The 27,879-nt window shown below is 53.1% G+C and overlaps 2 protein-coding genes across 5 annotated transcripts; one reads left to right on the top strand and one right to left on the bottom strand.

The window, feature by feature from the left end:
• Nucleotides 1-970: 970 nt before the first annotated feature.
• Nucleotides 971-7,262, bottom strand: TMEM176B (transmembrane protein 176B). Of its 3 annotated transcripts, none has more exons than XM_047763456.1 (7): nucleotides 7,214-7,262; nucleotides 5,006-5,202; nucleotides 3,933-4,043; nucleotides 3,581-3,637; nucleotides 3,138-3,350; nucleotides 1,906-2,025; nucleotides 971-1,251 (listed from the first exon to the last, which is right to left on the bottom strand). In XM_047763456.1, exons 1-7 carry the CDS (start codon nucleotides 7,236-7,238, stop codon nucleotides 1,162-1,164), a joined length of 813 nt encoding a protein of 270 aa, XP_047619412.1. In that variant the 5' UTR covers nucleotides 7,239-7,262; the 3' UTR covers nucleotides 971-1,161. The 3 variants fall into 3 exon arrangements, with proteins under 3 accessions (XP_047619412.1, XP_047619411.1, XP_047619413.1); XM_047763455.1 differs by lacking the exon at nucleotides 7,214-7,262 and adding an exon at nucleotides 6,830-6,938 and having other exon boundaries at nucleotides 5,006-5,198; XM_047763457.1 differs by lacking the exon at nucleotides 7,214-7,262 and adding an exon at nucleotides 6,830-6,912.
• A 64-nt stretch (nucleotides 7,263-7,326) lies between these two features.
• Nucleotides 7,327-12,104, top strand: TMEM176A (transmembrane protein 176A). Of its 2 annotated transcripts, none has more exons than XM_047763459.1 (7): nucleotides 7,327-7,438; nucleotides 8,184-8,391; nucleotides 8,861-8,971; nucleotides 9,992-10,048; nucleotides 10,217-10,429; nucleotides 11,185-11,295; nucleotides 11,804-12,104. In XM_047763459.1, the coding sequence occupies exons 2-7, from the start codon at nucleotides 8,200-8,202 to the stop codon at nucleotides 11,849-11,851; spliced, it is 732 nt and encodes a 243-aa protein (XP_047619415.1). In that variant the 5' UTR covers nucleotides 7,327-7,438; nucleotides 8,184-8,199; the 3' UTR covers nucleotides 11,852-12,104. The 2 variants fall into 2 exon arrangements, with proteins under 2 accessions (XP_047619415.1, XP_047619414.1); XM_047763458.1 differs by lacking the exon at nucleotides 11,804-12,104 and adding an exon at nucleotides 11,483-11,653.
• Nucleotides 12,105-27,879: the final 15,775 nt, after the last annotated feature.

The raw sequence follows: 27,879 nt of genomic DNA, 5'->3' as shown, positions 1-27,879 counted from the left end.
TATGCCGAGGGAGCAGCCCTAGAAAAGGCAAAAAGACAAAAAAAAATAAAAAATAAATAAAAATAAATAATAAAACGCTAAGGTGAAGAAGTTCATAAAGTGAATTAAAGAGGAGTTCCCTGGTAGCCTCGTGGGTTAAGGACCCAGCAGTTGTCACTGCTCTGACACAGGTTTAATCCCTGGTGGGAGAACTTCTGCTTGCCTCTGAGTGGTGGCCAAAAAAAAAAAAAAAAATTAAAGCGATCAAATTCAAGGGAGTTTGTTCTATATCCGAACCTGTTTACAAACAAACCTTTTATTAGATTGTTCTATATCCGAACAAGCCTCCTAGGTGTGAATACCCCCGTGCTTCTCAAAACGTGGGAGCCCCCCCAACCCCTATCTAAGGGCAGAGTCATGCTTGGGGAAGCAAGAATATCTAGGCTCCCCGGGGCTCCTGTCAATCACCCAGCAGAACTAGCCGCTCCCTCCACTGGGGTCTAAGACCAGGGGACGGCAAACCCTGTTTCAGACAATCCTAGGAGGTAAAAAGATTCTAAGTTTAGAGAGCTCTTTTCCCTTTACCTGGAACAGAAGGAACTCATAAAAGGGAGTTTTCACACTTGGCATGTAGAGCGGGACGCAAATTTAAATTTAATCTTATTGGGACTTTGTAATAAATAACTCCTTTGGTTTTTTGTTTGTTTTGTCTTTCTGCCTTTTCTAGGGCCGCTCCCGCGGCATATGGAGTTCCCAGGGTAGGGGATCTAATTGGAGCTGTAGCTGCCAGCCTACACCAGAGCCACAGCAACACGGGATCCTTAACCCACTGAGCAAGGCCAGGGATCCAACCTGCAACCTCATGGTTCCTAGTCAGCTTCGTTAACCACTGCGCCAGGACGGGAACTCCAAATAACTCTTTTAATTCCATGTATATCAACACTCCACGTCTATCAACAAAGGGAGACCACATCCTTTCTGCACGAACGTATTTGTTGTGGTTGTTTCTGTTTAATCAGCATTGGGGGACATGCGACAATACCTGTTCATTGAACTGAGGACCTGGAGAGGGAACTTCAGGTGAGGGGTGGAGGGGAAGGGAGGGTGTCACCACAGGAAGCAATGGGGGGACAGGGCAGTGGCCCTGGGAGTGTAGACTGTCCCGGTAGGGTCTTTGGCTGCTCACAGGACAATGACAGCCGTGGTGGTCTCCTTGGAGGGGGAGGGAGGCACTGAATTCTCCCCTAGGAGCTTCTCTGACCCTTCCTCATCCTGGGGGGGAATAAAAACAGAGGAAAATCAATTCTCGGGAGGAAAAGGATTGGGGCAGAGTTAGCGCCTTAGACCTGGAAATCCGGCAAAAGAAAGAAGGAGGGTGGAGTTCCCACCGTGGCGCAGTGGAAACGAATCCGACTAGGAACCATGAGGTTGCCGGTTCAATTCCTGGCCTCGCTCAGTGCGTTAAGGATCTGGGGTTGCCGTGAGCTGTGGTGTGGTTTGCAGATGCGGCTCGGATCCTGTGTTGCGGTGGCTGTGGTGTAGGCCGGCAGCTATGGGTCTTGTTCAACCCCTAGCCTGGGAACCTCCATATGCCGCAAGTGCAGCCCTAAAAAGCAAAATTAATAATAATGCAGGAAAGAAGGAGGGAAGGCAAAGGTGAAGGCGGAAGGGAAGCTGGACAAGACCAAGAACAGAAAAGAGCAGAGAGCAGGCAATGAGAGCAAAAGAGGACAGGGGCAGGCAGAGGCAGACGTCCGCCCAGAACACAGTGTTGAGGTCACATCATCCGAGAGGGAAGCCAAGCACAGGAGAAAAGCTGAGTGAGGTGGGGCACGACCACTGCTGAGTGGGGTCCCGGCCCCGATGTCCCACCCCGCCCCAATCCCCACCAGCCCCCGTTTCCCTAGTGCCTTCCTAACAGCTCACCAGGGCTTGAGGAGCTGGGCTGCACAAGCTCTGAAGACCCAGGCCCAGGGAAGCCAAGGCCACAAGGCTCTGCAGGACAGAGACAGCCAGGAGCAGAACACGGATTCCTAGGAACAAGTCCTGAAGATAAAGGAAGAAAAAAGTTAGATCAGGTGCCCCTCCTCTGATTCTGCTCTTACTGTCACCTTGCCACCCCAGAGGGCGTCAGACTAACCACTTCCCACCAAGTGGACTGCATTTTCCAACTGTGGTGGCAGCCACCAATTCCACCCCATTTGCTTGTCTGCAGCATGACCTTACCACCCCCTCTGAAAAGGTGGGGTCTATTGCTCCATCCTCTAGAATCTGGAAGGGCCTGGGGATGCTTTGATCAATACAAGGCAGTGGAGGAGTTCCCGTGGTGGCGCAGCAGCAGTGAACCCAACTAGGATCCATGAGGACACGGGTTCGATCACTGGCCTCACTCAGTGGGTTAAGGATCCAGTGTTGCCGTGAGCTGTGGTGTAGGTCACAGAGACAGCTCGGATCCTGGGTGGCTGTGGCTGTGGTGTAGGCCGGCAGCTGCAGCTCTGACTCAGCCCCTAGCCTGGGAACTTCCACATGCTGCGGGTGTGGCCCTACAAAGACAAAAATTAAATTAAATTAAATTAAATTAAATTAAATTAAAATAAAAGGCAGTGGAGGTGGTAGTATGCTAGCTCTGCGGCAGCAGCCCTTAATTGGCCTGGCTGCTTGCATTTCGTCCCTCTTGAAATGCTCACAATGGGATAGTCCCTGTTGGAACCTAGTATCTGGGCTACGAGAAGCCCAAGCCACATGGAGAAGCCACTGGAGACTCCCTGGCTGATGGCAGCTCCGGGATGACTTCACTCCCAACTGACATCTGATCGCGAGCCTGGTCAACCCACAGAATGTGACAAGTAATAAGAATTGGTAGCATGAAGCCACTCTGTCGTGCAGTGCTGTATTAGGCAGCAAGAGACAACTGATGACAACCACATGCCAGAAAAGACGGAGGGAGCTTCCTGAGCTTGTCTCCTGAATGTCTCCTCTTTGCTCCTCAGCCCCTTTGATTCAGGGAATTCTCACGCATTGAGGATCTGAACAATGTCTTCAGCTTAAGTTAAAACCAAAGACCTAGGATGCGGTCCAAGCTCAGTGAGCCTCTGCCCGCCAGTGCCCCAGTTCATAGCTGCGTTGCATCCCTAGAAGGCTGGACTCTCCTTTCTCACCACCACCATCTTCATGTGGGCTCTGCAGCGATCCTCCTCCCATGATGAATAGGAGTCCCCATGTGGGGACCCAGTGGTGGGGACTAAGGAATCACACATGGAGCCGATGTTGAAGAAGCGGTCAGGTTCCCGGGTTAAGCTATTCACATAAAGGACAACGGCAGCCACGGCCGTGGCAGCGCCCGCCAGCGTGAGCAGACCTGACATGAAGCCCTGGAAGAAAGAAGTTGTGGATGCAGCCTTCCTCTGTGGATGGCAGAGCTGTGGGGTCCCAGGCCCCTCTTTCCCAGTTTCCTGGCCCAGGAAACCCCCCGTATCCCTCCAGGAAAGATCCCAGGATATTGGAAGCCAAAGGGGAGAAGGCAGAAAATAAAGGGCAGAAAAATGCAGACAGAAGAGGCAGCAGAGGTCAAGGTGAGGCACAGAGGATGCCCAAGACGCACTGAAAGTTTGCCCTGGTGCTTCTCGTGGACGATGGCCCCGGCTCCCGCCACAATGGCCTAGGAAGAGAAGAAACCAGCAAAGTCCTCCAAATGACTCTCTTGAAATGACCTCCCATCACCCTTCTCCCAACAATCCCCAGAACAGCCGATTCAAATTCCCCTTACACCTGCCGCGCGCCCCAGCCAGGCCTTGAAAAGGAGAATGGAGGGTGGCTTTCTCCAGGTGTGGGGCGTTTGGACTCTGGGTCTTTGGTCTCTTCCCCAATCCCTGAGCCAGACCCAAAGGAAATTTCTTTCCCCTGGTCCATCACCCCTGGCCTCCCACGGAGCTCACAATCCCCTCCTTACTTACCGCAAAGCCTGCCCAGAAGGCACAGCCAGAGGCACGCAGATCAGTCCAGAAGCCCAAGTAGAGCAGGGCTCCAATGGCACAGCTGGTAGCCCCCAGCAGCACCTGCGTCACCTGCCAGAGACGGGAAAGCCAGACCCCTTCCCATGAGCCCTCGCGCCTAGGAGCTTCCACCTAAGTGGCTTCCCCCTCCTCCTCCTCTGCCTTGACTCCTCCCAGCTCTGAGTCTGGAAGTTCTACCCCCTTAACCTCCAGGAAGCAGCCCGTCCTGATTCACTCTCATCCCTCTGACTTATCTTTCATTTTTTCCTAAATCTCACTTTTCCTAAATACCGCCTGATGACGCCTGCTTTTTCCTCCTCATTTTCCCTTGGGAAGCCCAACATCCTGTCCAGGATGGGTCACAAAGACACCCTGCAAGGAAGGAGGGTGGTTAGCGGACAGCACAGGGTGGGCGGCGCCTTGAGGGGCCCTTCATCTTTCCAGCAGAGGGCACACGCTTGGGTGGCCGCCCAGCCACCGGCTAAGCAAGGCGCTGGCACGGGGGCATGTCCCGCTGATGTGAGGCTCCTGTACTGGGCAGGCTTTGCTCCCGCGCTTCCCCCCCCCCCCCCCCCCCACCCCCTGGGCTGGCACGGACCATGTCAGGCCTGTGTCAGGACCTTCCGCCATGAGTCCCACTCTCTTTACTCTGGTTCGGTTACTCCGAATTGACAGCCGCCAGGATGCCCGTGCTGTGGCGCGGACTCGATCCCTAGCCCGGGAACTTCCAGGTGCCCCGGGCACAGCCCAAAGAAACAAACAAACAGAAAACACCAGCCTGCAGGGATTCTTCACTCATTCCCCCGCCTCTGGCTGGGACTGCTCACGCTGCAGCCTAGAAGCCCATCATTCCCTTCCATCCAAATCTCTGTGGCAAAACGTCCCAAACCTTCTTTTTCCCAAACAAGACAGGATACCCATAGTGACTTTTCATGAGGATTCCACCCCCTTCCTTTTCTGGCCTCCTTCTGAAGGCGTGCCACCCTCCCCCGTGTCCCCTCGCTAACCCGCCTCTCCAGCCAGCCCACTCTTACCCCGAGTGTCAACTGTCCATAGTTCGTGCTGGCCTTGGGAGGACGGTGAGAAAGGCGCTCCACCAGGGAGCCCCCGGCTTTTAGCAGCAGTGCCAAGGCGGATTCCTGGTGGATGTGGATGTCGATGTGGGTGGGCTGGGTCATCGAGGGGGCCACCTCGATGCCGCGCACCGCCAACGTGTCCTGGACCATCCTGCCTGCCGGGGAGGGGGATGTACAGATGAGAGGTCTGGAAAGTAGGTAACATGCAAAGGAACACATCGCATGAAGCAGGGAGAGAAAAGGGTTTCCCGGTCAAGATCCAGAGGGTGGCCCCAGAGCAGGTATCGACGTCACAGTGACCTCCGTCCGGGATGCAAATCGGCATCACCTCTAGAGTTTTCATCCTGTGACCTGAAGTTCAGCCCTTGCCATCAGCCTTTACGGCAGCTGCCAACAGGTTCCCAGGCTGGGGGTTGAATCGGAGCCACAGCAACGTGGGATCCACGCCACGTCTGAAAGCTACACTCCAGCTCACAGCAACGCCAGACCCTTAACCCACTGAGCGAGGCCAGGGATCGAACCTGCGTCCTCATGGATGCTAGTTAGATTCATTTCTGCTGAGCCAGGACGAGAACTCCCAGACAATGACCTTCTGAAGTGTATGTTCTGTTTAGTCTTTAGTCTGCCCATTGGTAGGTCTGATCACCGTAATTTTAATGATGAATATAGAGTTTAATATTTAGCTGAGCTTTTGCCTGACCCCACCCCCTGATACTTTTTTTCTTTCAAGGGCATTTTTGCTAGATTATTTTTCCTTACACACTTTAGAATCACCTTGCCTAGCTCCAAAAGAGACCCTCTACATGTAATCATAAAGTTTGAGGGGGAGGGGGGCTGCATTGGCAGCATGCCCAAGTTCCTGGGCCAGGCCGCAGCAACAAACCAAGCCGTTGGAATAACAACACCAGGTTCTTAACCCGCTGTGCCACAAGGGAACTCCTACATCATATTATTAACACCAATTCTCATAACACCAGCAACAACAGTAAGCCTTAAATCATTTTGTTTGTATTTATGTACTTTTCAGAGCAGTTTCCCTCTTCACCTACCTGGCCTTTTTTGAGGGGTGAAGGACAAGTGTTTAACAATTCTGCAGAGGCACGAGGAGGTTCAGACTTGTTCCCAGACCCACACAAGGAAGCCCAGCCCAGATTCTAACCAAGTCTTCCTTGGCGCCCAGGAGTCGGCATCATGATACAGCCTTGACTGTGCCTTGACTATGCTCCCTCTGAACCCTCTGGGTACCACCGCTGCCCCCCCTCATCACCACCACCTCCAGTCCCAGATCAGCCTAGCTTCCTGATCTTCCTCTGAGCCAGGCCAGCCCCCTGAAGAGTCCCTCCCATGCCACCCTGACTCCAGGCTGGACATTCTCCTCTGCCCGGCTCTTCCCCATGCCCCAGAAGCTAGGGAGAGAGAGCCAGGACCCCTGCTACGCCCTAGGCCTTCCACGTTTGGCCTTTGCTATCGAAGGACCTCTCACCGAAAAATCACCTGAACCTCAGCCTCCCCGCCCAGAGTAAAGATAACAGAGAGCTGGGCTGACGTGGCCAGGCATGGGCCCCCGCCCTCCCCAGCCATCTTTCTGGGCCACATCCTCCATCTACTGCATCCCTTCTCCCGAGAGCTCCTATGGGAACCAGGAACGGGAGGGGAAAGACACCCTGGGAGACAGGCCAGGGGGCACTGGGGACTGATCTTGGAGGCTCCTAGAGAGAAAGTGAGAGGAAACCCAGCCGCGAGTCTCCTGGGAGGGGGACCCCGGGGGCTGTGAAGGCTCACCTGCTGTCTGATGGGAGCCAGCACTGAGCAGAGCAGAGCAGAGGCACAGGCCAGCGGGTAGGAGCCGCAGAGGAAAGGGGTGGAGGAAGGAGGGCCTGACCTTCGGCATGTTCATTTCCCAGAAAACAGCTGGGCCAAAGGGGCCCCTCGAGGGGGTGTTCGGTCTTGAGCAGATCATCAGGCAGCCGGAGGAGGCAGAGCACACGCACACGCACACATGGGCCCATTCATACCTCTTCAGTGGACACACACCCTGGGGCGCACACGTTCACGACACAGGCGCATCCTTTTCGGAAAGCACCTGCCCAGGTGGGGGAGGGGAGAGGACAGCCTCATAGGTTTTCCCCAAGGCTGGTGAGCCCTGAGGTCTCCCAGGCCACCCACCTGGTTCCTGTGCTTTCCAGGGCATCGGAGCCCAGCGAACCTGGAAGCCGGAAAAACCCTGGAGGGACCCCGTGATGGGGAGGGGCCTCACCCTTCCCTTTCTGGCTCTCCACCAACTCCCGCCCCTTTCTGCCCAGTTCTCTGCCCTAGTGGCTCTCCCCAGCCCTGCATCACATCCAGACTGCTGGCCTCCGGTCCCCAGTCCCCGGTCCCCGAGGAGAACAGGTGAGGCAGGCCTACAGCCCAGGCGGCCCTTCCCCAGAGTCCCTTCTCATAAGACCCCTCCCCACCCTGTCCCTCAATAGTCCCCCAAGAATGTGCTGTGGACAGGGAAGGAGGGAGGGACCAACCACGGCGTAGAAGAGGTAACTCCAGGAAGGAGGCAGGATTGGAGGCCAGATACCCACCCCTGCCCCCGCCTCCCCATTGATGCTGAGTCATTCTGACCTTTGACTTCCAACTCAACCCAGGACATGGTCCCTCATGCAGGGGCTCGGGGCAGGGGCTGGGGGACAGGGCAGTTTGAACTGCCGTGTCGGGCTGAGTAGCCATTGGTGGAGAGAGAGAGATTTAGCAGCTGGCAGGGGTGGGGAGGGTCCTGGGCTCAGCTGGGAAGCAGCTGCCTCAATAGAAGTTCCACCATCAGCCAGGACTCAGGTCTGCCCCGCAGCCTGAGGGCGCTGGAGGAGAGGGTGGGCGCCAAGGTCTCCAGTGGGCTGGGAGCAGGACAGGGCGAGATGAGGGCTCCGGGGACTGCCTGGTCCAGCCCCTGGAGACAGGGAGGCACAGCAGCTCTGGGGCGAAGAAGAGGCTTGGGTGGGCTCTGCGGTGACAGCACAGGCATCTCTTCGGCGACACCCCTCGAGACAGTCCCAGGTGTCAGGGTCTCTGCCAGTCCCCCAGCTTCCGTGAAACCTGTGGAAACCCCCTGCCAACCTTTCCTCCCCGACGCCCCCTTCCTTCCTCCTAGGAGCGTGTCTGCAGGCATGGGAACCTCAGACGGTGGGGAGGCGGGGTCTGGGGCTCCCCAGCCCAACCGCATCGAGGTGCACGTCCACCAGGAGTCAGGTCTGGCCAAGCTCCTGCTGAGCGGGTGCTCCCTGCTGCAGCCCCTGGTCCTGCAGCCCCCCACTGCGTCCCAGACCCTGGGCAGCAGCCGGCTGCTGGTGGCCTCCTGGGTGAGTAGGGCTGCCTGCCTCGTGGGGTGTGGACGGGGCCCAGGCTCCCTAGACGGGGAAGGGGAAGCCCCCTCCTCTTGGCTCAGGATGCGGAGCCAGTTTTATCTTCTTCCCAGACCGTAAGGTCTGGCTCTTCCCTCGCTTACTGGCCTTCCTCATAAAACCTGTCGGCAGGATAGGCTGTGGGCTACAGGGGGACAGAGGAGATGCTGACCCCTTCGAATCCCAGCTGGTGGAGCCCTGAGCCATCCCCCCGCCCTCCTCTCCCCCACATCCTCTCCCCTCCTCTTTGTGGGTTCTAACCACTCATACCTGGAGTGGCAGATCCTCAGACTTAGGTGCAGAGGGTTGCTCCTGGGCCTGGGATAGCATCTGAGCCGCAGCCACGACCTCTGCCACACCTGCAGCAACACTGGATCCTTAACCCACCGGGACTCAGCAGGAACTCCCTGGGTTTTTCATCTTTCAGGTGGTGCAGATCGTGCTGGGGGTGTTGAGTGGGGTCCTGGGAGGCTTCCTCTACATCTCCGGCTCCACCACCCTGCGGGAATCGGGAGCTCCCATCTGGACCGGGGCTGTGGTGAGTGGGGCGGGAAGAGGGCGGGCAGATGGACCTCCTGTCGGAGGTGAGAGACCACCACCATGGACCCCATCAGAAGGTAGACTTGGCCACTAAAAGGACTCCAAGCCCTCCAGGCCGAGGCCCTGCTTCAACAGATGGGAGACTAGCCGAGCTAAGGGCTGGGAGGGCCAGTCACTGGTCAGCTCTCCCGGGTCCCCGCCCCAGGCTTCCCCACCTTCAACAGCAAACCAGCTAAAGATCTAGGACCCGGCTCGGCTCCAGAGGCTTGCATTTGGATGGGGGAGGCGCCCCCCTGCACCCAGTGGGCCTCAGGCAATGGGTGTCAGAGAACAGCAGTGCCCACATCAGCAGATGGGTGGGTGCTGACTGCAGGAGGAGCCTGGTGGCTGGGTTAGGGTAGGGCAGAGATGCCCTCTGGCAGGCCCATGCTCACAGGACAACTGTAAAACATATTTATTGAGAGAGAAATCAAAAGGAATCACACACACACACACACACACACACACACAGAACACCCACCCCACCCCCAGGTGGCAAAACACTGAGATTAGCTATAGAATTGTCAAACAGGGTTCTGATCCACCAGACTTCCTGTCCTCCAGGGCCTGCCGGGTGGGTGGCGGAGCACCTTAGAACAGGCCCCTACCTCAGGACACTCATCCTGAGCTGAGAGCTTCTCCAACAACCTGGAGCTCCCACCTGCCACCCTGGTGTTTTGCTTAAAAAGAGTGCTTCTGGAGAAGGCGAGGAGGGCTCAGGCCTGGCTTCCCCAGACACATTTTTCCTTGTCATGAAACCAGAGGGTCCTGACGTCTCTCGAGTTTAAGTCAGGCCTCGGTACCCTCACTGTTATCTCACAGACACAGCAGAGCTTAGCTCAAAACCTCGGGGCCGCATGGAGGGCTCGGGAGAAGGGCCAGCCAGAGGGTTGGCTTTCGCGGCGGGGGTTGGGGAGAGCAAGGGAAGCGGGCAGCTGGCACGCTCCGTGCTAACCCAGCTGCTTGCCTCTCTCCCCAGGCTGTGCTGGCTGGAGTTGTCGCCTTCGTGTATGAGAAACGCGGTGGCATCTACTGGGTGAGCTCAGGGAAGGGCAGGGCTTGACGCCAGGTCCAGAGCTGGAGGCCACCCCAAGCCTCCTGCCCCGTCACAGGCCAGCTCCACTGGGCTTCCCCCTCTCAGCCCTGGGCTGGGCTCTAGAAGAGACTGAGTCCCCAAGGTCTGTCTGTGTCCTGACCCCTCCAGGCCCTGCTAAGGACCGCGCTCACGCTGACAGCTTTCTCAACGGCCACTGCCGCCATCGTCATTGCAGCTGCAAATTTCAACCAGTACCACTATTCTTTTTATGACGATATCTGTGATGTCTCTCCGTCCTGGGGTCCCACCTGGCCCCCTGGCACCCCAAATCCAGATGTTAGCAGACAACAGCTATGCATCTTGTACCTGGACAAGCTGAAGGTAGCTGGGCCGCCAAAAGCACGGCAGTGGGTGGTAGACGGGGAGGGCCACACCATGGCTGAGGGTGAGGCGGTCCATCCAAAAGAGCGTGAGCTTGGAGTTGCCATGGTGACACAACATCTTGGGAGCGCTAGGACGCGGGTTCGATCCCCAGCCTGGCGCAGTGGGGTAAGGATCCAGCATTGCCGCAGCTGAGGCTTAGGTCACAACTACGGCTCGGATCTGACCCCTGGCCCAGAAACTCCAGTGCCATGTAGCGGCCAAAAAAAAAAAAAAAAAAAAAGAGTGTGCACTGTTCTGCCCCAAGTGTGATGGCGGTCACCATAGCCGTGACCCTGAACAAAAGAGAAGCCATTCCTGCGGTTGAGGGTGTTACAGCAGGTTTGAGGGAAATAGACACATTGAAACCACAAACAATGAGCTAATGCTGCAAAGGGGGGAAGGGTGCGAAGCTGCTAAACACATGTTCTCCCTGGACTCTGTCAAGTCTCAGGGTTGTCAGGGAACCAGATCCCGGCCCAAGCCCGAGGCTGTTCAGATGAGGACACTGAGGCCCGAGAAGAGGGGTTCTAGCTGCTCTCTTCATGCTATTCCCACGGACACCCCACCCCCACCCCCTTGGGCTCTTTCTTCAGCCCCCCACTCCCTGGAAGCCACAGACTCAGGGACGAATCGGGTGGAGGGTGACCCCATGCCCCGATACGCATGGAGACAGAGCCCAGAGGGCAACAGCCCCTCTCGTGCCTCTGTCCTAGGCCATGTTCACAGGCCTTCAAGTCATACTATTAGGTGTCTGGGTTCTGCTGCTCCTGGCGTCTCTGGTCCCCCTGTGTCTGTGCTGCTGGAGGAGGTACCAACAGAAGGAGGTGAGCCCTTCCAGCACGTGACTGTGTGTTGGGGGCAGGGGGCTGTCCAGGGAGATGGGCGTGGACAGCAGGTGGTTTGGGGAGGAGAAAAGGGTCAGTAGTACAGTGAGTCTCAAGGGCGCGTCATTCCTCTCTCTCCCTTTTTTTTTCTTTCCTTTTTTTTTTTTGTTGCCGCGCCCAAGCCCAGCATGTGGAAGTACCCGAGTCGCAGCTGCGACCTAGGGCAGCTGGGGCAACACCAGACCCTTAACCCACTGCCCCACCGCAGGAACTCACATTCCTGTCTTTCTACCCCAGTGGTGGCCCAGCCCAGGGAGCCCCTGTCCCTGAGCAAGTGGCACCCCATCCAAAGACCCCAGGAAGCCAGGGAAGTCTTCGTCCATAGCGGAACCTCAGGGCTCTGCCGCATCAGGTACCGAGAGGCTGATGCTGGATCTGACAGGCTCCAGAACAAAGCCTGCGCCCTCTCTCTGTCCCCCCGGCTGACTCATCCTGCCTTTGCCCTTAGAAAGGAGACCTTCTCCTGGAAGATACTGCCGGGGGTGGTGAAATCTAGCCCCACCCCTCCGGAGGACTCAGACCTGGAGCTCCACCTGGATGGGTCCCACCTCTGCCTCCTGGGAGAAAACTCGGGGCAGAGGGAGGGCCCCCCCCCCAGCCCCACCTACCCTTCCCCTACAGCCTGGCCACCGCCCCATTCCACCAGCCGTCTGAGCTGCTCTTGCCCGTTTCCTGCTCAGCTTCACCGTCCTGCCTGCTTCGTGTCTCCTCCTGAGCAATGTTAATAAATTCTCCTGACGCTGCTCCCAGCTCCTGGCATGGAGTTTCTCTCGGCTGGGGGGGGGGGGGCCGCGGCGGAGGAGAAGGTGCCAACAGCAAAACTACGAAGCCGCTCCCACTCCCCGTTGCCTGGTGGGTCTAGAGTTGCCAGCCCTGAAAACAGACTCTGTTTGAGGCTGGTTCTGAGACTGTAGGTCCAAAGGTCTGCAGATGAAGGATAAAAGGAACAGAGACTCTGAGGCTTGCTCCCTACAATTCAGATTGAAGAGGGCGAATACTTGATTTGAGAGTTGGATTTTTTTTTTTTTGTCTTTTTGCTATTTATTGGGCCACTCCCGAGGCACATGGAGTTTCCCAAGCTAGGGGTCAAATCGGAGCTGTAGCTGCCGGCCCACGCCAGAGCCACAGCAACGCTGGATCCAAGCCGCGTCTGCAACCTACACCACAGCTCACGGCAACGCTGGATCGTCAACCCACTGAGCAAGGGCAGGGACCGAAACCGCAACCTCATGGTTCCTAGTCAGATTCGTTAACCACTGCAGCACGACGGGAACTCCGAGAGTTGGATTTTTTATTTTGACTGTTTGGAAAGAGTAAGTAGATAAGATAATACCCAAATGCAGTCCTTTCAAGGAGTTCCTGTCATCACGGCTCAGCGGGTAAAGAACCCAACTAGTATCCATGAGGATGAGGGTTCTATCCCTGGCCTCACTCAGTGGGTTAAGGATCCGGCATTGCCATAAGCTGTGGTGTAGCCTGCAAGTGTAGCTTGGATCCCATGTTGCTGTGGCTGTGATTTAGGTGGCAGCTGTAGCTCTGCTTTGACCCCTAGCCAGGGAACTTTTATATGCCACAGGTGCAGCCCTAAAATGTTTAAAAAAAAAATGCAATCATTTCAGAAATCTTTTAGTCTTTTTTTTTTTTTTTGTCTTTTTGCCATTTCTCGGGCCACTCCCTCGGCATATGGAGGTTCCCAGGCTAGGGGTCTAATCGGAACCGCAGCCACTGGCCTACACCAGAGCCACAGTAAGTTGGGATCCGAGCTGCATCTGCAACCTACACCCACAACTCAGGGCAAAGCCAGATCCTCAGCCCACTGAGTGGGGCCAGGGATCGAACCCGCAACCTCATGGTTCCTAGTCGGATTCATTAACCACTGCGCCACGACGGGAACTCCAGAAATCTTTTAGTCTTTTAAAGCTAGGACATCCTTGAGTTCCCTCATGGCTCAGAGGGTTAAGGACCCAGCATTGTCCCTGATGAGACTCTGGTAACAGCTGTGGCTTCAGCCCCAGAACTTCCACATGCAACAGGCATGACCAAAAACAAATAAATAAATAAGCCATCCAACAATATGATGAAGTACAAAGTCTAAGTAATCGTCCCAGGAAAAATTACCTGGGGAATTCCCGGGTGGCTCAGTGAGTTAACGATCCGGCATTGTCACTGCTGCAGCTCAGGTCACTGCTGTGCCATGGGTTTGATCCCTGTCCCAGGAACTTCCGAATGCTCCAGGAGTGGCCAAAAAAAAAAAAAAAAAGAGAGAGAGAGAAAAGGAAAAAATACCTAAAACTTCTGGACAAAACATGAATCATTTATTTTGACTACGTGTATAGTTAATCTGAATAGGCTATGATGGAAGTAGGAGCATGGATTCAGAGAGCCCAGAATTGAAACCAGCATCTGGGAGTTCCCACTGTGGCGCAGCAGAAATGAACCCAACTAGGATCCATGAGGATGTTGTTTCAATCCCTGGCCTCCCTCAGTGGGTTAAGGATCCGACGTTGCCATGAGCTGTGGTGTAGGTGACAGATGCGGCTCAGATCTGGTGTTGCTGTGGCTGTGGTGTAGGCCGGCAGCTGTAGTTCCAATTTGACCCCTAGCCTGGGAACCTCCATATGCCGCGGGTGCAGCCGTAAAAAGAAAAAATAAATAAAAAACAAAAAACAAAAAACAAAACCTCACTGACCTGTACACAGAAAAACAAAGGTCAGTTTTACTATCATGATACTTCATAATGATAATGAGATAAATTGGGGATTATTTATCAATCCCTATCTCAATACGCCCAAGTCATTTCCAGATAGGTACATTCATCTTTTCCTTTAAAACAGGAACCTGTTTGAGGTAAGCCTGTGATTTTGGCAGTATTTTCAAATAAAAAATTGCTTTAAAAAAAAAAAAAAAAAAACAGAAGCAGGGCTGGCAAGACGTCTGATTTGCTACAGAAGAAAAACCGAAGATCTAGGACCCTCCGGAGCAGAAGGAGGGAGGGTAACTAGGGAGACGGAAGCCAAGGGGAACAGAAGCTCTGGGGAGGATTTATGCCAGGATCAGTCTCAGAGACTTAGATCTGCCAGAGGCAATAAACAGAGGGCTGCCGCATTCTGACAGTCAAGGCCCCTTCTGAGCAGAAGGGCAAACCGAGTTGACATTTATTTATCTGAATGAAGAACAGAAAGAATTTTCATCCAGTCAAGCCTTAAAAGGACTGATTTAGAAACACTGCAGAAGAGAAATTCATACCATCTCTTAGCTTGAGGAAGCAAGAAACCCACTAGGATCGTTCAGTTTTACCTTCCAAATATTTCTTATGATATTATGGGGGTTTTTTTCCCTTTTTTTTTTTTTTTTTTTTTTGGCCTCACCTGCAGCATGTAACATGTGGAAGTTTCAAGGCCAGGGTTCAAACCTGAGCCACAGCAATGACTGGAGCCACAGCAGTAACAATACCAGATCCTTAACCCATTTAACTACCAGGAAACTCCACAATACGTTTTTTGGGCCGTTTGTTTGTTTTTAATGGCTGGACCTGCTGCATATGGAAGTTGCCAGCTAGGGGTCAAATTGGAGCTCCAGCTGAAGCCTATACCACAGTCACAGCAACGCCAGATCCTTAATCAAGTGAGGCCCGGGGTCAAAACCCCATCCTATGTTGGGTTCTTAACCCACCAAGCCACAATGGGAACTCCCCACAATATATTTTTTTAAACTTACTGATTAATAAGTTCAAAAACAATTAAAACAAGATTTTTTTTTGGTCTTTTTAGCTATTTCTTGGGCCACTCCCGAGGCATATGGAGGTTCCCATGCTAGGGGTCGAATCGGAGCCGTAGCCACTGGCCTACGCCAGAGCCACAGCAACGTGGGATCCGAGCCACGTCTGCAACCTACACCACAGCTCACGGCAACGCCGGATCCTTAACCCACTGAGCAAGGGCAGGGACCGAACCCGCAACCTCATGGTTCCTAGTCGGATTCGTTAACCACTGCGCCACGATGGGAACTCCTAAAACAAGATTAAATTTAAATTCCATTGCCTGGTTCCACACCGGAATTCCCTCAACAAACCCAACTGATGTGATTAACCCTGCCATCTAGTGGCTACAAAAGGTGTTCTTCAGGAGAAACCAGGAGGGAAAAAGTTAATTTTTTCACACAGTTCTGTGAAAACAAATTTTTTTTTGGCCACATCCACAGCATGTGGAAGTTCTCATACCAGGGGTCAAACTCAGGGCCACAGTAGCAACCTGAGCTGCTGCAGTGACAATGCCAGATCCTTAACCTGCTGCACCGCCAGGGAACTCCTGGAATTTCTTCATGCATTATTGAACAAATATCTTCTAATACCTGCCCCGTGGCAGACACTGTGGGTCCTGGAAAGGGAACTACTCACAATGGGATGGTCCTCTGCCTTGCTGACCCAGGTGACCTTGAAGTGTAAGGGCCAAGATGTCGTGACTTTTTTTATCCCCTCCTCCAACATGGGTGCCCCTGCCACCGGCTGTTTGAGGCAATTGGTTAGACTCATGCCATCATGGGAGTCGCCACTGTGGCACAGTGGGTTAAAGATCCACCGTCGCCAAAGCTGTGGCACAGCTCGCAGCTGTGCCTTGGATTCAATCCGTGGCCTGGGCACTTCCATAGGCTGAAGGTGCAGCCCTAAAAAAAGGGGGGGGGAATCAAGTTATTAATAAATAAGTCATGAGATGTACCGAATGGGACCACAGTCAATACCACTGTATGGCAAACTTGAAAAGTCACTAAGAAAGTAAATCTGAAGAGTTTTCATCACAAGAAGATTTTTTTTTTTTTTTTTTGCCCTCTCCGTCTGACTGAGCAATGCTCTTTCCCTTTGCCCGTTCAGAATAGAATGAGCTTCCCCATAACTCCATTCCCTGGGGAAGAAAAATGCTGGGTCGAGGTGGCACAGAATTCCTCTGGGACTCCCAATTCTTTAAATTAGTCTCGCCCATGATTCTGGGCATGAGGTTTTCTGCCCGAAGGCACCTGGGTGGAATTTGGATGCCCAGAATAGAAGATATGGAGACCAATTAGGTTCTGCCCTAAGGACCGGATTTATGAGCCTTCCCCCTCCTCCCAGAGCACGCGGTCCGACCTGAAGACCAAAATAAGAGAGAAGTACCTACAGTTTACTCTTGAGTTGGCAGCGGAACCTGTGCCCACTCTTGACCACCGTGAGCAACAGAAACTCGTCCCCGCTCTCAGATGCTTTCCTAAGGGAGTCCTGGCTCACCGCGGGAAGGTCTCGGTGGAAGGAGCGAGCCGATCACGGAGAGTGCGAATCTGGTGTTGCTCATGCCAGGCCCGGAAGAGGGTCCGGACTTGCTTAGGTGCCTCTGTGGCTGTTCTGGTTGAAAAAGATGAAGCCCGAAGAAAGGACATGATGTTCCCTTGGGCGTGAGAACTTATCTCCCTTCCTCGATCTTCCGATTCCGGGGCCTGGGCCTGGTCTGTGCACAGGAACGCAGGATGCCCACCGGTGCTGGACGGGGTCCCCCCCGGGCCTCTAGAGGGTCTCTCCACCCTTCTCACCCCGCCCTGTGGCCTGGCAGGATGGTCTCTCTGGACCACATTCACAGGCTCCCTTGTGTCATGGGCTGGGCTGGGTTGAGCCAATATGTGGCCCTGGCAGGTGAATGAGATCAAGGTATTTGGTGCCCTGGCTCCCTCGGTGCCAGACCCCAGCTTGGCATGGCAGCGTCCCACTAAGGGCCACAGATCTTGTCAGGTGGCCCTGTCCTACAAGTCTCCCCATGTTCTCGGGGCCACGCCCTCCCCTTGCCCCTTCAGATGCAGTGATGAAGGTGGCTTCCAAGTGCAGCTGGCCTCGCCATCGAAGGCTTCACCTCCCCTGGCCAGTCCCCCAACCCCTGCCCCACCTTGGTGAATGGTCCCTTCTTTAAACTCTCTCCACCGCCCCCCCCCCATGAGAACGCCATCTGTTTCCCAACAAGACCCTAATTGACACGCTGAGTTTTCCTTCTCTTCTTCTTCTTCATTCTCCTTTGACCCTGGCATCCATGTCATTTGTGATCCAAACAATATCTACAATATGCCAGTTGTGAGCGCAGCACTGAGGAAGCGGGGACAGAAGGCAGAGGTCCCAGCTACGAATATCCAACGCCAGGTGGGGCCATAGCCTGGGGAGTGTCAAGGGCAACAATGTTTGTCAAAGGCAGGGAAGCCCAGATGGGAGGGCCGGGTGGAATATTCCAGGCAGAAGGGTGATGGGAGTTCACAGGCAATGCTGCGGTGGCTGCTAACAGGAGCCGACCATAGAAGCCCTCGGACCCCAGCCATGGGCCCCTGGAGGATCTGTGTTGCTGAAACTCAGCCTCTGTCCACTGGGGATGAATGGAAACACAGATGCAGGGATTGGGGTGGGGAAAAAATAGCTTTATTGCCTTGCCAGGCAAAGGAGGCCACAGCAGACTAATGCCCTAGAGATGGTGCCCTCCTTTGGGTGGGAATCGGAAAGGCTCTTGGAGTCTGGCAGTGGAAAATAGGGCCACAGATCAGGGTCAGGGTAGATGCAGGCTTAGACTCTTCCAGAATCTGGTGTTAGTGGCCCAGGGACTGGCTCTGGTGGTCCTTGAGAGTATTTCACCACAACCTTCTTTCTGGAAGGAAGAAGGCTTCATCACATGGTTAATAGCTTCCATTTGTTAAGGGGTTTTGTTCTGCAGAAGAGCTCAAAGATAATGTTATGAGCCCTTAAGGGGAACCAGGACCTGCTCCCAGGCTCTCGTCTTCACATCCGCTCCCCTCCTGGCAACTGTTTGAACCTGCCCTTGGGAACACAAGGAAGGTCACAGAGGCTGAATGAGGCCTAGATCCTACACGCAAGAAAGGTGGGGCGTTCCCCTGTGGCTCAGTGGGTTAAGGATCCGGCATTGTCAGTGCTGTGGCTCAGGTCGCTGTTGTGGCTCTAGTTCAATCCCTGGCCTGGGAACTTCCACATGCCACGAGTAAAGCCCAAAAACAAAGAAAAAAAAGAAAGGAAAAGAAATGGAGACACAGAAAGGCTTTTTGTGCCCAGAAGCCCCACTGGCTCGTGCTCAGTTTCAGGCAGACAGGAGGGCATTCCTGTGATGAGGTGCTAGACAGAGGTCTGAGACTCCAAAGAGTCTGGACTCAAGATAGACACTTAACATTCATTTTAAAGAACTTTGGAGGGGAGTTCCCGTTGTGGCTCAGTGGGTTAAGAACATGACTAGTGACTTGAGGACACATGTTCCACCCCTGGCCTCACTCAGTGGGCTAAGGATCCGGCGTTGCCATGAGCTACAGCAAGGTTGTACATGCAGCTTGAATTCTGAGTTGCTATGGCTGTGGTGTAGGCCGGCAGCTGCAGCTCAAATTTGACCCCTAGCCTGGAAACCTCCATGTACCACAGGTATGGCCCTGAAAAGAAAAAGAGAGAAGAGAGGGAAGGAAGGAGGACTGACAGACAGACAGACATTGGAGGGATGGCACACGCCGTGAGTACAGATAAGCAGTGTATTGAGAAGTAGGCCAGTGAGCAACAACTTTGAAACTGACAGCACTTGGGACTTGAACCCACAGGTTTTAAATCAGAATCACTCACCTGCTGTCTGGACTTTGTACCTTAGCACAGAAAGAATTCAGCTGGAGACAAAGTGATAGGCAACAAATAGACTTATTAAGGTAGGAGTCTTAGCAATGGGATCCTGCTGTGTAGCCCTGGGAACTCTGTCTAGTCATGGAGCAGGATAATGGGAGAAAAAAGAGTGTATACATGTCTGTGTGACTGGGTCACCCTGCTGTGCAGTAGAAAATGACAGAATACTGTAAACCAGCTGTAATGGAAAAAAATAAAAATCATTATATATTAAAAAAAAAAAAATAGGAGTCTTGTGAGAGATGCAAGCAGTCAGAGAAGGAGGCTCTGGCCCAGGATCCAGTGGGCTACCTTTTTACCATCCAAGGGGAGTGGGGGCGGAGAGAGACCTCCTCTTCCTCAAGTAGTAGCTCCTCCTGGGGAGCTGGTGAGTGAGTACGTGACCCTATAAGGTCAAACTAGGACTGTGCCTATTCAAATCAGCAGAAGGGTGGTTCTTAAACTCCTGCCCTTGGTCTGAACCAGAATGCAGGCCTCACCCCACCCAAGGGGCTGAGGCATAGCTTATGCCTCCACTAGCCAAGAAAGCCTGCCTCATTAGGATGGCCCTCTTTTTTTTTTTTTTTTTGTAGGGCCTCACCCACAGCATGTGGATGTTCCCAGGCTAAGGGTTGAATCGGAGCTGTAGCTGCCATCCTACACCACAGCCATAGCAATGCCAGATCCGAACCGTGTCTGTCAACCTACACCACAGCTCACAGCAACGCTGGATCCTTAACCCGCTGAGTGAGGCCAGGGATCGAACCTGCAACCTCATGGTTCCTAGTCGGATTCGTTTCTGCTGCGCCATGATAGGAACTCCCTGATGGCCCTCTTGAGCAGTTACTAACTTACAGTGATCTCCCAAAGTTCCCTAGGTTTCCCTGTCTGTCTATGGTCCCCTCCTGGGACTCCTGCAACTCCCTGGGTAACTCTCCTACTCCGGGAGGATGCTATGCATTTCTTCAGCATCAGCCGCTTGCCAGGCACTGTACCAGGTACTGTACGGTGACCCAATACCTTTACCTCATTTATTATAATCCTCACAGCAACCCCATGAAGCGCCGACTAGCATTATCCTCATTTTACAAACAGGAAACTAGGGCTCAGAGAAGTTAAGTAACTTGCCAGAGGCCACACAGCTAGGAAACATCCCAACGGGTAGGGGAAGCCCTAGAGTCCCCTAGAGTCTGTTAATCATTTCGCTGAATTTCACCTCCGTTGCTCAATCTATACCAGTACCAGGGTTTTATATTTTTTTCTTCATATTGTTTACCTCCAAGGACAGATAGTCTTAAAGATAATGCTAGAATGAACTGCCCTTTGTCTGGTTTTGTTTGTTTGCTTGCTTGCTTTTTAGGGCCGCATTTATGGCATATGGAAGATCGCCACATACTCAGTGTCTTAAAACTAAATTTATTCTCGGGAGCTCCCATTGAGACACAGTGGAAATGAATCCAACTAGTATCCCTGGCCTCACTCAGTAGGTTACGGATCCGGCGTTGCCATGAGCTGTATTGTAGGTCGCAGATGCAGCTCAGATCCTGCGTTGCTGTGGCTGTGGTGTCGGTTGGCAGCTGTAGCTCCAATTCGACCCCTAGCCTTGGAACTTCCATCTGCCATGAGTGTGGCCCTAAAAAGACAAAAAAAAAAAAAAAATTACTCTCTTGCAAGTCTGGGGGTTGGAGGCCCAACATGAGGCTGACTGAGCTAAGGGCAAGGAGAGAGCCACTTGTTCCTTCCAGGGACAATCTATTTCCTTGTTTTTTCATTTTCTAGAATATTCCTTGGCTCATGATCCCTTCCTTGAATCTCTCCAACCTGCCGATTGAGAGGTCCCTCAAGATTCTAGGCTGGATGTGTCGGTCTCCTTGGCCCTCTGCCAATCCCAGCATCGCATGGCTTTTCCTTCCTAGGCAAGCAGAAGAGTCCCCAACCTCGGTGTGTGCCCCGAACCCCACAGATGGTGCCTTGTGACTCAAGGCAGAGGCCCCGGCCTGGCCTGTGTGCTGAGAATGCGGGATGGAGGTCAGGGTGGGGTCTGCCTCTCTGAGGTCCCTCTCCCAGGTTCCCAGCCAGGCCGTCTTCAGGCCTCCTCTCCTTGTGAAGGTGCCCACCGGCTGTCTGGCTGGCTCTCCTGGGCACTCACCAGCACTTCTGCATCACAGGAAGTACCAAGGGAAAGTTTCAGTCCCTTAGAATCAAGAATTTTAAAAAATGGAGTTCCCGCTGTGGCCCAATGGGATCAGCAGCATCTCTGTGGCACCAAGGACACAGGTTTGATCCTCCAGTCGTCACAGTGGGGTCCCGAGTTACCACAGCTGCAGTGGATCTGATCCCTGGCCTGGGAACTCCATATGCCTCGGGGCAGCCAAAAAAGAAAACAAAACAAAAAAAGAGGACCCGGAGTTCCCTGGTGGCTCGGTGGGTTAAGGGCCCAGGGTTGTCACTATTGTAGTTTCCATCAATGCTGTGCTGTGGGTTCAATCCCTGGCCTGGGAACTTCCACATGCCACAGGCACTGCAGAAAAAAAACAAAACAAACAAATAAAAAACAACCAGAGGCTTCAACTTAGGATAAACTGCTGTTTGACTTAAAAAAAAAACAATTTCTCCAAAACAATCAGAGTACTTGTGTACAAGCACCCATATATCCATGGAGCCACTACGTGAATGATGCTCATTCTTGTCTGCCCCTTAGAATCTCCCTGCAGAGCTTTTGAAAACCTGGAAGCCAAGGCCCTACTCCCAATGCAGCAAATCTGAAGCAGGGGTGAGACCCCAGGGCACGAGTAGTACAGACCTCTGCCCAGGTCATTCGCGTGGGAAGCCGCAGACCAGAACTACCCACTGTGCCTACGTCTGGGGCTTGAAGCTCCAGGGGCTCCATGGGTCCTCCGCCGACAACATCATTAAGATCTGAGTGACATCCTTCAGCCACCGTTTTCCCCGTCAATGAAATCGAAAGAGAGACCTGCATGCTGTGGCTGCCTCACTTGGAAACCAAAACTCTGGGGGTTTCCTGGTGGCTTAGTGGGTTAAGGATTCAGGGTTTTCACTGCTGTGGCACAATGTCGATTCCTGTCTTCATGCTGGGGCTCTGGCCAAAAAACAAAAAGAAAAAGGAACCAAAACTCTGAAAAACAAGGGCCCAGAGAAGGACCCTCAAGGACAAACGAGCAGCTGGACATCCCTGGAGAGACCAGGGAGCATTGTGGGGCTCCCACCGCTGGAACAGGCAGATGCCCTGAGCATCTGGTGTCCGTGTCAGTGACAGCCTGAGGGGCCGACCCAAGAAAGAGCAGGACCGTGGCCCCCCCTTAAGCAACAGAACAATCCAGTGATGGACGAAACTCGGGGAGGTCCTGTGGCCTCTGGTTCGATCCCCGGCCTTGCTCAGGGGGTCAGGCACGGCCCCAGCTAGGTCTTCGGTCGAAACTGTGGCTCAGATCTGATCCCTGGCCTGGGAACTCCACATGCCACCCTGGGCCAAAAAAAGAGAAAGGTAAATAACAAACTCCACTCAGTCCTCATGGAGAACACATCAAGGCGTAAAAAGGACGGAACTTGGCCATGGAGCTGGGACATGGACCCCGCAGAACCAGAGCTTGAGTCTCTGTTGGTTTATCTGAGCTTTGCGCCTGGATACTGTGGATAATGTAGGATAATAGATATTTTCTTTTTCTTACTGTCTATAAAATCATTCCAAGACTTCAGCAGGAAGGCAGAGAAGGAGAGGAGAGGCAGTAGCACCCAGGGGCCAGTGGCCCAGGCCTGGGCCCCGTACCAGGTTCCTGCACCTGCTGCCTGCGGACTGGGGTGTGGGCTTTCAAATAGCCCCAGGGTTTCCTGTGGCCACCGCCCTCTAGGACAACCAGCTCAGAGCTGCCTTTTGAGTCCAAAGCCTCCCTCCAGACCCAGGTGCTATAGCACTGCTGTTGAAACAGCGGAGTTGAAGGAGACAGACTGGAGCAGTGAGATCGCAAGCGGGTTTTGTTTTTGTTTTTGTTTTGTTTTGTTTTTCTTTTTAGGGCTGCATCTGCGGCGTACAGAGGTTCCCAGGCTACACCACAGCCACAGCAATCCAGGATCCGAACCACATCTGCAACCTACACCACAGCTCACAGCATTGCTGGGTCCTTAACCCACTGACCAAGGCCAAGGTTCGACCCTGCGTCCTCCTGGAGCAAGCAGGCTTACTGACCTGCTTATAAGCAGGCTTAATGACCTAGTGGCTGGGCCCACTAGGCAGAGAGAACTCAGGCCCCCCCGCAGCTATTGGGCCGAGGGCTTTTTTATAGTTAGGGTCATGTTGTCTCAAGGAAAAGGGGGAGGGGGCTTGGGAAACAGGAAAGGAGGACCTAGGTCACCAGGTTAAATTTTACCAGTTCCTTTGACTCTGTTTATTTTGAGGTTGAACAGCTTCTCGCGTTGACTCTGTCCTGGGGCCCTCATCTGTGCTGGAGTCCTGGCTGTTGGTCTGGTCCGCTGGATTCCTGGCTGGAGCCTTGGTGGAATTTTGATGGTGTGGTGGCTGTACAGCCTCTATTCCGTCTCTCCCTCCAGTTTATAGATAGCACTTCACAACCGCAAAGGGCATTTGCTTTGAGAGAAATAAGCCTTTGGCCAGAACTCTTCCTTTTTCCGTCAGTGGGGAGTGGTGCAAGAAGAAAGAGGCTAAAAGAGCAACAGCAAGGAGCTTCCACTGCAGTGCAACAGGATTTGCGGTGTCTCTGCATCAGCAGGACGTGGGTTCAATCCTGGCCCGGCCTGGGGGGCTAGAGGATTGGGTGTCGCTGAGGCTGTGGTGTATGTCACAAGTGTGGCTCAGATCTGATCCCTGGCCAGGAAACTCCATATGACAAGGGGTGGCCAAAAAAAAAAAAAAAAAGAGCAGGAGTTCCCATTGTGGCTCAGCGGTTAACGAACCTGACTAGCATCCATGAGGACACAGGTTCAATCTCTGGCCTAGCTCAGCGGATTAAGGATCTGGTGTCGCCCTGAGCTGTGGTGTAGGTCACAGACGTAGCTCGGATCCCAAGTTGCTGTGGCTGTGTGTAGACTGGCAGCTACAGCTGCCATTGTGATCCCTAGCCTGGGAAACCTCCATATGCCGCAGGTGCAGCCCTAAAGAGACCCCCCCCCAAAAAAAAAGAGCAACAGTAAGTGTAAGGAACAGGAGTCAGCAAGGGTTAAGTCTGGAATCAGGCATCTTAGACTTTGGCCTCAATTAACTGTTCACTTTGTGCTGCCGTCAGCGTCTTCTTGGAGCTTCTCTGCCAGATCCCTGAACTGGATCCTTCTACAGTGGGGCCTCACCCCTCCCTCCACCTCATCAGCCCTGTTCATCTACCTTCCGTGGGCTGGCCTGACTGTCCTCCACCCTGTCTCTCTGCCCTCCCTGACCTTGGCCTTCTAAAGCCAGATCTAAAGCTTACCCTTATAAAGCCAAGACCAGCTACACTGCAGAGCCCAGTATAAAATGAAAATATGGGACTCCCTTTTTTAAAAGTTAAGAACCCCAGACAGCAATAGCAGAGCACTAAAGCCAGCACAGAGCCCTTCTGAATGCGGGGCCTGGGAGCCCAAGGTGACCACGCCAGTCTCAGCTGTCCTTGACCCAAGGGGCCCCCTCCGGTCCATCACCCCAGACCCCATCTACGCAGCCATCTTAAAGTAACCTGGCTGAGGGTCCACGCCAACGTAAAAGTTCCCGCACAGCAAAAGAAACAAGCAACAAAATGAAACCGCATCTTACAGAATGAAAGTCTTTGCACATCGCATATCTGATAAGAGGTCAATATCCAAAATATATAAAGAGGCGTTCCCGCTGCGGTGCAACGCGATCAGCAGCATCTCTGCAGTGCCAGGACGCAGGTTCCATCCCCAGCCGGGCACAGTGGGTTAAGGACCCAGTGTTGCTATGGCTGTGGTGTAGGCCGGCGGCTGCAGCTCCAATTCACCCCCTGGCCTGGGAACTTCCATATGCTAAGGGTCGGCCCTGAAAAACAGACAAAAGAAAAAAATCAGAAAAGAGCTACCATATGATCCAGCAGTCTCCCTTCTGAGTCCATTTTCAAAGGAAATGAAAACGCCCTATACTCTCGTGTTCACGGCAGCGTCATTCACAATCGCCATGGCAACAACCTAGGTGTCCATCCGTCGCTGGACGGAGAGAGATGTGGTGTGTGTCTCTACACTGGCATGGTATTCCGCTGTGAGACAGAAGGAACTCCTGCCATTCATTCGCAAGCACCCGGATGGACCTCGAGGGCATTACGCTAAGTGAAATAAACCGGACAGAAAAAGACAAATACTGTACAATCTCACTTTTTACTTTTGTTCTGGCTTGGGTTTTTTTTTTTTTCTCTTCTCTCTCTCTCTCTTTTTTTTTTTTTTTTTTTGCCCTGCCTTTGGCACACAGAAGTTTCCAGGCCAGGGATCAAATCTATGCCATAGCAGTGACAACACTGGATACTTAACCCACTGAGCCAACAGGGAACTCCCTATACCATCTCACTTTTATGTAGAATATTAAAAAGAACAAAACTCATAGAAATATAAAGTAGAATGGTGGTTATCAGAAGCTGGGGCGTGGAGAGAATGGAGAGACGGGAGTCAAAGAGGACAAAGCTCCAGTTAGAAGTTCTGAGGATTTATGGAGTTCCTGTCGTGGCTCAGTGGTTAACGAATCCAACAAGGAACCGTGAGGTTGCGGGTTCGATCCTGGCCTTGCTCAGTGGGTTAAGGATCCTGCGTTGCCATGAGCTGTGGTGTAGGTCACAGATGCAGCTCAGATCCCACATTGGTGTGACTGTGGCATAGGCTGGTGGCTACAGCTCCAATTCGACCCCTAGCCTGGGAACCTCCACATACCGCAGGTGCGGCCCTAAGACAAAAAAAAAAAAAAAAAGAACAGAAGTTCTGAGGATGTAATGGACAGCGTGGTGATGATTGATGCGGTGTTAGAGACGTGAAGGTTGGTGAGAGAGTACATCTTAAGTGTTCTCACCACAGAAAAAGCAATGATCATTACGTGATGTGACAGCGGCGTGAGCCCCGTTACGGTGGTGACCGTATTGCAATACGCAAGTGTGTCAAACCAACGTATTCTATTCCTGAAACTTACACAATGTTATATGCCAGTTATATCTCAATAAAGCTGGAACAGTAATCTAACTGAAGCCTCACCATGGACCATGGGCCATGGTTTGTTTTTTGGTTTTTTTTTTTGTCTTTTGTTGTTGTTGTTGCTATTTCTTGGGCCGCTCCCGTGGCATATGGAGGTTCCCAGGCTAGGGGTTGAATCGGAGCTGGAGCCACCGGCCTACGCCAGAGCCACAGCAACTCGGGACCCGAGCCGCGTCTGCAACCTACATCACAGCTCACGGCAACGCCGGATCGTTAACCCACTGAGCAAGGGCAGGGACCGAACCCACAACCTCATGGTTCCTAGTCAGATTCGTTAACCACTGCGCCACGACGGGAACTCCCCTTTTTTTTTTGTTTATTTGTTTGTTTGTTTGTTTGGAAGGGGGTCTTTTTAGGGCCACACCGGTAGCATATTTAGTTTCCCAGGTTAGGGGTCAAATCAGAGCTGCAGCTGCCAGCCTATATTACAGTTGCAGTAACACAGGATTCTTTTTTTCTATTTTTGCTTTTTAGGGCCGCACCTGTGGCACATGGAGGTTCCCAGGCTAGGGGTCTAATGAGAGCTACAGCTGCCAGCCTATACCACAGCCACAACACCAGATCCGAGCCGCGTCTGCGACCTACACCACAGCTCACAGCAATGCCAGACCTTTAACCCACTGAATGAGGCCAGGAATTGAACCCACGCTCCGATGGATATTAGTTGAGTTCATTACCGCTGAGCCACCATGGGAACTCCACCATGAACCGTGGTTATTCCCTCAAATGCCCCACAACAATTCATCAAAACTTTTCTAACTTCTGGATTCCTAACATCTCTTTTATTTTCTTTTCTTCTTTTTTAGGGCCACACCTGTGGCATATGGAGGTTCCCAGGCTAGGGGTCTAATCGGAGCTAGGGCTGCCAGCCTACACCACAGCTCATGGCAATGCTGGATCCTTAACCCACTGCACAAGGCCAGGGATCGAACCGGCAACCTCATGGTTCCTAGTGGGATTCGTTTCCGCTGCGCCATGACGGGAACTCCTAACATCTCTTTCTGACCCCTTGCCCACATGATCTGCTCATTCACTCACTCTGAAAACAAAACATGAGCCCAGCTGCTATATGCCAGGCCCTGTATTGGTCTCTGCATATTTGAATACATGAAGATTCAGTCCCTGACCTCTGGAAAGCAGAAGAGACAGACCTGTGAAAAGAGTTACAAAGCAGTCAGGGGATGCCATGGGGAGAGGGTGGGGAGATGAAAAAAAAGTTTGTAAGAAGAGCCTTGGCACAATGAGGCCAAACACTGAAACATCACAGTTTGGGGCAGAGAAAGGTTTATCGCAAGGCCAGGCAATGAGGTAGATAGTCCGTGCCCCCCCCCCACCCCTGCAAAAGCCCAAACTGCTGAACCAAAATTGTAAAGCATTTTTAAAACCCAGGTTGTGGGAGTTCCCGTCGTGGCGCAGTGGTTAACGAATCTGACTAGGAACCATGAGGTTGCGGGTTCGGTCCCTGCCCTTGCTCAGTGGGTTAACAATCCAGCATTGCCGTGAGCTGTGGTGTAGGTTGCAGACGCGGCTCGGGTCCCGCATTGCTGTGGCTCTGGCATAGGCCGGTGGCTACAGCTCCGATTCAACCCCTAGCCTGGGAACCTCCATATGCCTCGGGAGCGGCCCAAGAAATAGCAACAACAACAACAAAAAAAAAAAAGACAAAAAAAAAGTTAATATCTTCTGGA

This window comes from Phacochoerus africanus, chromosome 16 (genome assembly GCF_016906955.1).
Source record: "Phacochoerus africanus isolate WHEZ1 chromosome 16, ROS_Pafr_v1, whole genome shotgun sequence".
Lineage (NCBI taxonomy): Eukaryota > Metazoa > Chordata > Mammalia > Artiodactyla > Suidae > Phacochoerus > Phacochoerus africanus.
Note: the sequence above shows the minus strand (reverse complement) of the source record. Positions and strands in the feature narration are given on the sequence as shown.

Bases quoted from the DNA above. Each gene is read 5' to 3' on its own strand.
- TMEM176A (XM_047763458.1), top strand. From the start codon at position 8,200: ATGGGAACCTCAGACGGTGGGGAGGCGGGGTCTGGGGCTCCCCAGCCC. The intron at 8,972-9,991 runs GTGAGTGGGGCG...CTCTCTCCCCAG, and splicing joins CCATCTGGACCGGGGCTGTG to GCTGTGCTGGCTGGAGTTGT. The intron at 11,296-11,482 runs GTGAGCCCTTCC...GCCCAAGCCCAG, and splicing joins GGAGGTACCAACAGAAGGAG to CATGTGGAAGTACCCGAGTC.
- TMEM176B (XM_047763456.1), bottom strand. From the start codon at position 7,238: ATGCCCTGGAAAGCACAGGAACCAG. The intron at 3,638-3,932 runs GTAAGTAAGGAG...TTCTCTTCCTAG, and splicing joins CCTTCTGGGCAGGCTTTGCG to GCCATTGTGGCGGGAGCCGG. The intron at 3,351-3,580 runs GTGCGTCTTGGG...TCTTTCTTCCAG, and splicing joins AGCACCAGGGCAAACTTTCA to GGCTTCATGTCAGGTCTGCT.